This window comes from Myotis lucifugus, unplaced genomic scaffold, assembly GCF_000147115.1.
Source record: "Myotis lucifugus unplaced genomic scaffold, Myoluc2.0 scaffold_46, whole genome shotgun sequence".
In the NCBI taxonomy this organism is placed as follows: domain Eukaryota; kingdom Metazoa; phylum Chordata; class Mammalia; order Chiroptera; family Vespertilionidae; genus Myotis; species Myotis lucifugus.
The window spans coordinates 7514458-7524283 of record NW_005871094.1 but is presented as its reverse complement, the minus strand read 5'-3'; the positions used below and the strand labels follow the sequence as shown (position 1 = coordinate 7524283).

General features: G+C 59.4%; 1 protein-coding gene across 2 annotated transcripts in view; it reads left to right on the top strand.

The window, feature by feature from the left end:
- IRF5 (interferon regulatory factor 5) overlaps positions 1-9347 on the top strand; it is a 10239-nt gene extending 892 nt beyond the window's left edge. For both annotated transcript variants that reach the window (XM_014455496.2, XM_006088375.3), the window contains exons 2-9: positions 3914-4119; positions 6253-6442; positions 6849-6913; positions 7380-7413; positions 7567-7836; positions 8070-8462; positions 8552-8670; positions 8944-9347. In XM_014455496.2, the coding sequence (XP_014310982.1) occupies positions 3914-4119; positions 6253-6442; positions 6849-6913; positions 7380-7413; positions 7567-7836; positions 8070-8462; positions 8552-8670; positions 8944-9174 (1508 nt within the window). In that variant the 3' untranslated portion in view covers positions 9175-9347. The remainder of the gene's footprint in view (positions 1-3913; positions 4120-6252; positions 6443-6848; positions 6914-7379; positions 7414-7566; positions 7837-8069; positions 8463-8551; positions 8671-8943) is intronic.
- Positions 9348-9826: the final 479 nt, after the last annotated feature.

Sequence of the window (9826 nt, the reverse complement as noted above, 5' to 3'; positions counted from 1 at the left end):
TGCGCGCTCGAGCCTCGGTGGGCGCCTAGTGCAGGGCGCGCCCCGCGAGTCTGGCGGCCTCACGGTGCCTCCCTCGCCCCGATCGGCACGGGGTGCCCCGCACTGGCAGCCTTTCGCCCCGCAGGCGCCCGGGGAGCCCGGCGGCAGAGTGGGGAGCCCGGCGGCCGGGAGGCGGGGCCGGCACCGCTGCGGGAGGCGCCAGCTCTGCGGGTCTCCCCCTCCGATCCGCTTCACCAGGGACGGACGGGGAGCCCCAGGCGCCCGGCAGGCGTCTGGCCTTGACCCTGTTGGGGCGAGCCCCGACTCCCCGTGTCTGTGCTCTCTCCCCTTCCGGGTAAGAGGATGGGGTGTCGAGGGCTTATGTTCCCAGGATCTTGGGAGCAATGGCAGGCATTCGGGCGGAGAGCGTGGGAAGATGGTGTCGGGTGGGGGCGCCGTCCTTGGACTCGCGGCTCAGAAAAGGGGGCGCTGACCCTCCCGGCTGAGAACCGCGGGCGCAATACTTCTTGGGCTCGTGTCTTTGCGTCCTTCCCTCGAACTTCAAACCGAGCAATCAGGAGGCTCAAAGTGGAGGAAAGAGGCCAGTGCGCCGGCCCCCGCGCGGGGGTTTCCGGGACCCCGGAGCCGGGCGGGGGTGCGGGGACTTTCCTAGCCTCCTCCGCACCCGCCGGAGCAGCGGCGGAGACCGACCGAGAGCCAGCTGCCCCGAGGCAGCCCCGGGCAATCCGCCGGGGCCGCCCCAGCCGCGCAGCCCCACGCGCAGGGTCTGGCCGGCCTCCCGCGGCCCCGAGGGGACCTGGCCAGGAGCAGCAGGGACGCTGCGGGCCGACAGAGGAAGCTACGGTCCTTTGCGAGGGGCAGGCGGGCCAGAGGCACAGTCCCCAGCCTCCCCCAGAACTATCGGCCCGGGGCGCTAGGGCCCCCCACAAGTCCGGGGAGGCTCTGGGAAAACGGAAAACACCCTTTCTTATCTAAGGCCCCACCTAGGGGTTTCCCCCTGCGCCTCGGCCTTGCCCCACCGAGCTGCTGGGAGGCCCGCGTCTGCTGCCCCCAGCCCCTCCCCTCCCCCTCCCACTTGTCTCCTGGTGTGGTCAACCCACCCGGAGGGCCGGGCTTTAGGGTCTCGCTGGTTCAGGGACCACCCCACTCCCGCTTCCCTCTGAGCTTGATGTGGGGTTTGCGGACACAAATGTGCATCGCACTCGGGAGGCGGCAGGGGGTTTGCTGCTCTGCCCACTGTCTGGGGCTGAGGTGCCTTCTTCCCTGGGGTCCCTGGTGCCCACGGTGTTCCAGGCGCCTCACGGGGTGGCTCCTGGGACTTCAGGGCCCTGGTGTGAGTTGTGGGGCCTCCTCCACCACAGAGGGGCTCCGGCTGCCCAGCTAGATGCTTCACTCATGGGGGCTCCCTTGGGTCCTGAGCAGCCCACACCTCTTTGGCGTTTCCACAGAAGCAGATGCAGGCATTGCCATCCTTTCCCACTTTGCAGGCAGGAGCCTGGCCAGCGCTGCCCTCGGAGGGAAGGTCAAGTCCTCCCCCAGCACTGGGTGGACCTTCTGAGGGCTGCCCTGTAGCTTCTGGGGTTCCCTGGGAAATGTGGGCAACTGTGTCTATGGGGGGGGGGGAATGAAGCACAAAGATTGAAATTCAGAACTCCTGGCGTTAGGATGGTCAGAATGAGGCCGAAGCGAGCCTCCGGCAGCAGGAGGAAGCGTCCTTGGGAAGCTGACCCTGAGCTTGGTCCTGGCGCACCTGGCTGACCTGGCTGACCCTCCGGTGGAGGCTGCACAGACCCTTCCTTGGTTCTGCTGCTTCTTGTGGGAGCCCCTTTGCACAGCCCCTGCCTGTGCCTCTCTGACATGAGGCCAGAGATCATTCCCAAACCTTTGCATTGAACAGCAGTGCTGGGCAGGGCCAGGAGTGAGACGCACCCCGACTTCCTCCTACCCTTTCTGCTCTCCCAGCTGCACCCCCCCCCCCCCGGCACAGTTGAGGGCCACCAGATGTGGGTGTCTTCAGGGAACAGAGCTCTCCTCTGTCCACCTCACTTAATCGGAATTGCCTGCCACCTATGACAGTTGCTCCTCTACCTTAGGACCAAGACCTTGGGGGGAGGTGACCCAATGCTGTGAACCACACAAAATGTACAATGACCACCAGCAGACCTGGGGGTTGGAGGTTGGGGGCTGGGGGTGGGCTATGGGGTAAGAGACTGAGAATTTGGTCTGGGGGACCCCCTGAGAATCTCTCTCCACATCCTTTCCTCCCCCAGCTCCCAGTGAGTCAGGTTTCTGAGTTGTCCGGTCTGGCCACTTTCATTTCCCCTGGTGCTGGGTGGAGGCTGGTACAGAAAGGGGAACTGAGCCACCCGTCTTCGGAGGCCTGGGGGCAGGGCTGGAAGCTCTCCCACCCTCCCCGGCCCAGCCTGGAGCTGGGCCCTGCTCTGAGGAGCAGCCTGCAGATGGAGACCTCTTAGCAAGAGGTGGCACTTCACAGCTACAACCCAAAAGGTACGAGGCAGGGAATTTCAGGGGAAACTTAGGCTCAGTGCTCAAGGCCAAAGCAGACGTGGAACAACAGAGAGGAGCCAGCCTCCCACCCACCCGGGCAGGCCAGGAAGCCTACCCGGCTTGAGTACCCCCAGGCAGCAGCCCGGCCTCGGTTGGATGGCTTTAGCTGTTGGAAAATTCTCCAACCTGAGGCTGTCCTGGTGTTGACTCAAACCCTAGTCCCTTTGTGCATGGTGTTACCTCAGATATTAAGGATAGCTCTCATCCCCACCCACAGTGTTCGCTGCACCAGCCCCGATAACCCATTTCCTTCAGCAATTCCTTCCCTGATTGGCCGCCTTGGACCCTTGCCTCTGTCAGAGCCCCCCAGACGCCCCCCCCCCCCCGAGTCCCGCAGCCTTCCACTGGGGTCTGGTCTCACTCTCTTATATCAGAGGGGGTGGGAGGCAGAGACTGGCCTGGGGAGGTGGCACTGGCTCCCAGTGGGCAGCCGTTAGACCTCACCTGTGTAGTCCCCACGGCTCTGGGCAGCATGGGTCTGGCAGGCGTTCAGTGCTCACCAATTGCTGGAAGAATGCGTGGCTCAGAGGGGAGGCCTCAGTCTAGGAAGTTGATGGCTTTACAAGGATGGGACCTAAGTCTGGTGATGCAGGAGGGAGACTGAGTGTGCTGATGGGACTTCGCTCAAGAAGTCCAGGTGGGGGAAGCTTGATCCCAGAGGGAAACTGAGGGAGAAAGGAAGCTCTGAGGACTGGGTGTGGAAGTCATCCCTCCGTTCTCAGGTCTACCTTGTTCTTGGGCCAGGTTTCCTAGAAGGCAGTTTAGTGAGGAGGAGGGGAGGGAGGGGGCAGGGCGGGGCACGGAGAATGCTACGCAGGGATGTGGAATCAGCTGGAGGCTGGCTGCAGCCTGCCCCTGGGCCCTGGGGTGCGCACACAGGAGCACCCACTTGCTCCACCTGAAGCCTTTTGTCCCTGTGTGTCCGTCACTCACTGGCCACAGCTGTCTCCTGAGGGGAGGAGCGGGCCAGCCTGGAGTGAGCCAAGGAGGGCAGGTTCCGAGATGGGCAGCTCTGAGCCTCCTGCTGTGCCAGCCTCCTGACAGCTGGGGAAGCGATGCCCTATCTGGTAGAGGGCGTCTGGGTGGGACATCCACTACAGCGTCACCCCCCGCCTTCCCTTCTCCCCAAACACAGCGCAGGTGCAGGGGCCCTGTGACGAGAAAGCTGATGGTTGGAAAGGGAACTGGCTTTGAGCAGCTGGATGTACTGGAGAGACTCCAGCCCCCAGTGCTGGGAGGAAGGGAAAGTCCTAACGCCGTGGCTGGGCCCCTGGAGTGCCCCCCCCCCTCTGCCAAAGGAGTAGCCAGCGGCAAATCTGCTGACCCCTCTGTCTTTCTCCTGCAGACCCCTTTGCCATGAACCAGCCTGCCCTGGGGGCCGCCCCGCCGCCCCGCCGTGTGCGGCTGAAGCCCTGGCTGGTGGCCCAGGTGAACAGTTGCCAGTACCCAGGGCTCCAATGGGTCAATGGCGAAAGGAAATTCTTCTCCATCCCCTGGCGCCATGCCACTAGGCACGGCCCCAGCCAGGAAGGAGATAACACCATCTTCAAGGTAAGCCCTGGACAGGGGACTGCCTGGGCCTCTGAGGAAGCCCCCTCCCCCAGAAGAGGACCCCCCATTCCAACTCAAACTGGCCACTCATCCAGTTGTCTTGCTGCAGGTGACCCCGGGCCCAGACTCAGGGGACACAGGCATAACCACAGGGTACAGCTTTTCTAACCTGATCCCCAATGCAAGGTGGGGACTGATGGGCCCGCAGAAGGCCTTCCTCCTCCTCCTCCCCTTTGTTCTCGTCTCATTCTCATTACACATGCGCACACACGCAGTGTGCTTGTCTGGTGTACACACACCCGAAGACAGCAGGCAGCAGTGTGATTTTTAACACCTTGAGGTGACTACTGTGACTATGTTTTGCTTGCATTTTGTTTTCTGCACAAATGCATCTATGAAATGCAAATGTAGAATCAAACTACATATTGTTTTGTAACCTGCATTTTTTCACTCAACACCAGTGACTGCTGCAGGTTCCATTGGAGGGGTCTAGCACGGGTTAGCCACCCAGTCCCAGTTTTTGGACACTTTGGATTGCTTTTAGTGTTTCAGTGTCGAAGACCACATTGCCAGGCACATCCTATAAACCAGTGGTTCTCAAACCTTGGCTGCACATTAGAATCACCTGGGAATCTTTTTAAAATCCTGATTTCTGGGCCTCATCCTCTGGAAATTCTGTTTCTTTGTTATGGGATGAGGCCACAACATTAGTAACAAAGAAACAGAATTTCCGGAGGACGAGGCCCAGAAATCAGGATTTTAAAAAGATTCCCAGGTGATTCTAATGTGCAGCCACGGTTGAGAACCGCTGCTCTAAACTCTTACCCGTTTGCACATCTTAAATGATTTTCTTTGGGGTTAGCTCCCAGAGTTAAAAATTGCTGGGTCAAAGAGAATGTTTATTTTTAAAGCTGGATATATATTTTTTAGTCCTTGCACTTGATATTTACCTTTTCAAGGTTATTTTTTGAATCTCAGGCCAAGTGTATCAGCAACTCTGGGTGGAAGGCCTGGGAACATTTTTATTTTTTAAGATTTTTAAAAATTGATTTTTAGAGAGAGAAAGAGAGAGATGAAGGGAGAGGGAGAGAGAGAGAAACATCGATGTGAGATGAAAACATCAAGATCGGCTGCCTCCCGCATGCTCCCTACCAAGGATCGAGCCCTCAACCCGGGCCTGTGCCCTGAAGCAGAATGAGACCTTTGGATGCAACGGATAACATCCAACCAACAAGCCACACCGGCCAGACCTTTTCAAGGTTCTTTTCAAATCCATTTCCCATTTTGAATAGTGTGAAATGGTCTCCCTCCCACCGACTCCAGCCACCCACGCCCTCCCGAGAGGCAGTTAGTATCAGTTTCTTGTTTGTCCTCCTTGAGAGATTTTTGTGCATAAGGACAAAAATATGTCCTTATCCTTCCCCCAACTTTTGCAGAATGAGAGAGGTACATGCATACTCTCCTGCACCTCATATTTCTTGGAGACCACAACATGTCAGTAAATCAAAAGCTTCGTCCTTTGCCCCCTTGCTTCCCAGTCTTCCATAGTTAATTTAACCAGTCCCCATTGACGGGCATTTAGGTTATTTTGGGTCTTTCGCTTTTACAAACAGTGTTGCAATGAATAAGCTTGAATGTGCAGAATTTTGTGTGGACGCTTGTGTGGCTGTAGGATAAATTCCCAGTAGCTCAATGGTTGGATTAAAGGGTAGAAACATTTGTAATCCTCCAGAATAATGATACCCACAATTCAAGTGCACAGAGCCTATCCAAGCACAGACACAGTTAGTTCGGAGAGCTTTATGGGCCACCCTGTGAAGTAGGTACTACAGTGGGGAGACCAAAGCTAAGAAAGACAAAATGACAGGCCCCTGGCATACAGCTGGTGGGTGGCAGTTTCTGGACCCCAACCCACACCCACACCCAGACCCCATGCTCTCATCCAGCACGTCACACCATCCTCCTTGGAGACTGTGCCTGTCACCCTCCAGGAGCAGTGAATGTAACGCCTTTCAAAGGACCCGGCGTCCTCTCTCCCACCTTGCAGACCACAACTCCCATCAGCCAGGAGGGGCTAGGCTTTGGTGAGGGCCGAGGTTCTCTATCAGTGCCTGTCTTCTCTTCCTGCCGCAGGCCTGGGCCAAGGAGACGGGGAAGTACACGGAGGGGGTGGACGAGGCTGACCCGGCCAAGTGGAAGGCCAACCTGCGCTGTGCCCTTAACAAGAGCCGTGACTTCCGCCTCATCTATGACGGGCCCCGGGACATGCCACCTCAGCCCTACAAGATCTACGAGGTCTGCTCCAACGGCCCCACTCCCGCAGGTAAGGGGCCCGGCCCTGTGCGGGCCGCCTCCAGGGCTGTGCACGAGAGCCCAGGCCTTCCACGCTGCAGTGGTCAGGCACGTGCTGCTAGGTCCTAACAGCCAGGCCTTCCAGGAGTCACCTGGGATGGGCCTTTTGCGGGGCCAGGAATGGCTTGGCACGGGCCTGGGCCGCAGTCTGCCTCCTCAGCCAGCCCTTGTTCTTGGCTCTCGGTGGCCCAGGAGCTGAGTGCCATGGGGTCAGGGAGGCCCCTACTGATTCCTGAAGGCTTGGCGGCTCTTCACCTCACTGGGCAGCTCTGGGCAGGGGAGAAGCCACAGCAGGAGCTGCCACATGAGGCCCCGGGGCCTTCCTTCTCCTCCCCCACCGACTCCCTTCCTGTCTTTCTTTTCTCTCCCGTCTGCAGAGTCACAGCCCACTGAGGATTACATTTGTGGCGCAGGAGAGGAGGAGGATGAGGAAGAGGAAGAGGTGAGCAGGTCATTCTCCCAGGGTCTGCCTGCCCTGCCGGGGAGAGCCTGGAGGGGGCGCTCTCGGTTCTCCTCTGCTCCTCGGCCCAGCAGCCCATTCCTCTGGGAGCCTGCTCTTCCCGCAGCTCTACTCTGAGTTTCTCCCTGGGACCTGAGCATAGAAACAAAGTCACCACCTTACCGCCCTGGGCGTTGTTGGCTGACTGACCCTCACAGCAGGCCGGGCTTGGTAGCTACTCCGCCTGTTCAGAAGGCAGGTGCGGAAACGGAGGCGCGAGGACTCACTGGCCTCCCTGGGCAGCAGGACTGGGACTGGAGGCAGGGCCTGGCCTCCGCTAAGCCGAAGCCTGGGGAAAGGCCTTGTGGTTCTCATGTGTTATTTCTTCAGCATCAGATCAATGTAATAACCTGTCCCCCCTTGTCTCTCTGGCCTCTTCCCTCCTCCTTTGCCTGTGTCTTCACTTCAGCTCCAGAGGATGTTACCAGGCCTGAGCCTCACAGGTGGGGCCGGGAGGTGGTGTGGTTGGGGGCCTAGTATGAGGAGAACCTGGGGGGGCTGAAGGTGCGGTGGGGGGAGGCCCAGGCTGGGAAGAGTGGGCCTGGGAGGCAGTTCCTAGAATTGGCCCCAGAGCTCTGTCCCCCCTCCCTCTGTAGAAGCAGTGCAGCCTGGCGCCCCCGTGGCACCCTATCCTTTACCCAAAGAAGATGCTAAGTGGCCACCCACTCTCCAGCCACCTGTGGTGCTGGGCCCCCCTGCTCCAGACCCCAGCCACCTGGGCCCTGCCCCTGCTGACTCTGCTGCCTTTGGAGACCTTCTCCCAGAGGTCCCGCCCAGCCTGCCGCCCGGGCCCCTGGCTGCCAGCCTGCCGCCCGCAGGCGAACAACTCCTGCCCGACCTGCTGATCAGTCCCCACATGCTGCCTCGTAAGAACCCAGGGACTGGTGGGCTGGGCCGGGTAAAGCGGTGCTGGGGGTTGCTTTGCCAAGAGGTTGGAGGATGGTGAAGAAAAGGATGCCCATGCCAGTCCCTCCTTGGGTGGGGGAATGAGTGGGAGAGATGACAAGAGGACTAGCAGCTGAGCAGAGGAAGTCAGTGAGCGGCTGCAGAGTGGGGAGGGCAGGGCTCACAGCGGGTGGTCCTGCCCCTCTGCCCACAGTTACCGACCTGGAGATCAAGTTCCAGTACCGGGGGCGGCCGCCCCGCGCCCTCACCATCAGCAACCCACACGGCTGCCGGCTCTTCTACAGCCAGCTGCAGGCCACCCAGGACCAGGTGGAGCTCTTCGGCCCCGTGAGCCTGGAGCAAGTGCGCTTCCCCAGCCCCGAGGACATCCCCAGCGACAAGCAGCGCTTCTACACGAACCAGCTGCTGGATTTCCTGGACCGCGGGCTCATCCTCCAGCTGCAAGGCCAGGACCTGTATGCCATCCGCCTGTGCCAGTGCAAGGTGTTCTGGAGTGGGCCCTGCGCCTCGGCCCACGGCTCGCACCCCAACCCCATCCAGCGGGAGGTCAGGACCAAACTCTTCAGCCTGGAGCATTTTCTCAATGGTGAGGCCCCCCTATCCAGTTCCTCCCGGCCTCCGCTCATCCAGGGGCAGGGTTCTTGCCTCTGACTGAGGGTCTCGTTCTTACTGCAGAGCTCATCATGTTCCAGAAGGGTCAGACCAACACCCCACCACCATTTGAGATCTTCTTCTGCTTTGGGGAGGAGTGGCCGGACCACAAACCCCGAGAGAAGAAGCTCATCACTGTACAGGTATACCATCCTCTCCCAACCCCCAGCTCTGCTCTGGCTTGAATACCGGGGAGTCCTGAGACAAGCCCTTGCCCCACAGTGGGGGCTCAGGGCTCTCTGGGCTGTGTGAACTCAGCAACCAGAAGCAATCTAGGCCCAGGGCTGCTGGAAGTAAAATTTGGTGCCCCTCCTTCCCGGTGGCTGCAGTCCACCACCCGCCCCCTGGTGGTTGTGCTCGTGCACAACTAGGTCTGACAGCCCCATTGGGTTCTCCCTGTTCTCTTTGCTGCCCAGGTGGTGCCCATAGCAGCTAGGTTGTTGCTGGAGATGTTCTCAGGGGAGCTTTCCTGGTCGGCCGATAGCATCCGGCTACAGATCTCCAACCCAGACCTCAAAGACCACATGGTGGAGCAGTTCAAGGAGCTCCATCACATCTGGCAGTCCCAGCAGCAGCTGCAGCCTGTGGCCCAGGCCCCTCCTGCGGGCCACGAGCCCTGGCCGATGCACCCGGTTGGCATGCAGTGAGGCTGCAGAGAGTGACTGAAACAGGCTTCCTGGGAGGCTATGTGGACTGACATGGAGGTGTGACAGCCCCAGTGGGCACCTGCCTGGCTGCAGGGTCCTATCTCTGGCTCTCCTGGAAGTGGATTTGGGCCAAGAAGGAGAGGGAAGAGAGGCCCGAGTTCCAGGTTCTAGTTCCAGGTTCTCTGGGTAGAAGCTGAGGGAAGCCGGAAGCCAGTTTTGCTTCTGGACACGCCTCTCCTCGCCTCTCCTCTGCTAGCTCTGGGGGAATTCAGCCATCAACACCAGTGAGCAGGGAAGGACCTCCCCAACGCCCAGGGCCTCACAGTACAGAGGAAATTGCCCCCGAGTGCCCCATTCCCTCTGACAGAAAGCCTCATGCTCTGTGCCAGGTCCCCCTGGCAGGGCCTCGGCAGGGCCTGGGCCTGATTTGGGGGTTCCCTAGTTTGAGCCTCGCTTCCTGATCTTTCTCCTTCCTGAGACAGATATGAGCACTTAGGTATTATACCAGATACTTAAGGCTGGCAGCTACCTCCTTTCTTGAGAGTCCAAGAACCTGGGGTAGAAAGTGGAATTTTATGTATTTTTGGATTAATAAATATTAAAAACAGACTTGGCTATTCTTTACTTTTTCCAGTTCCACTGCTTCCATGCT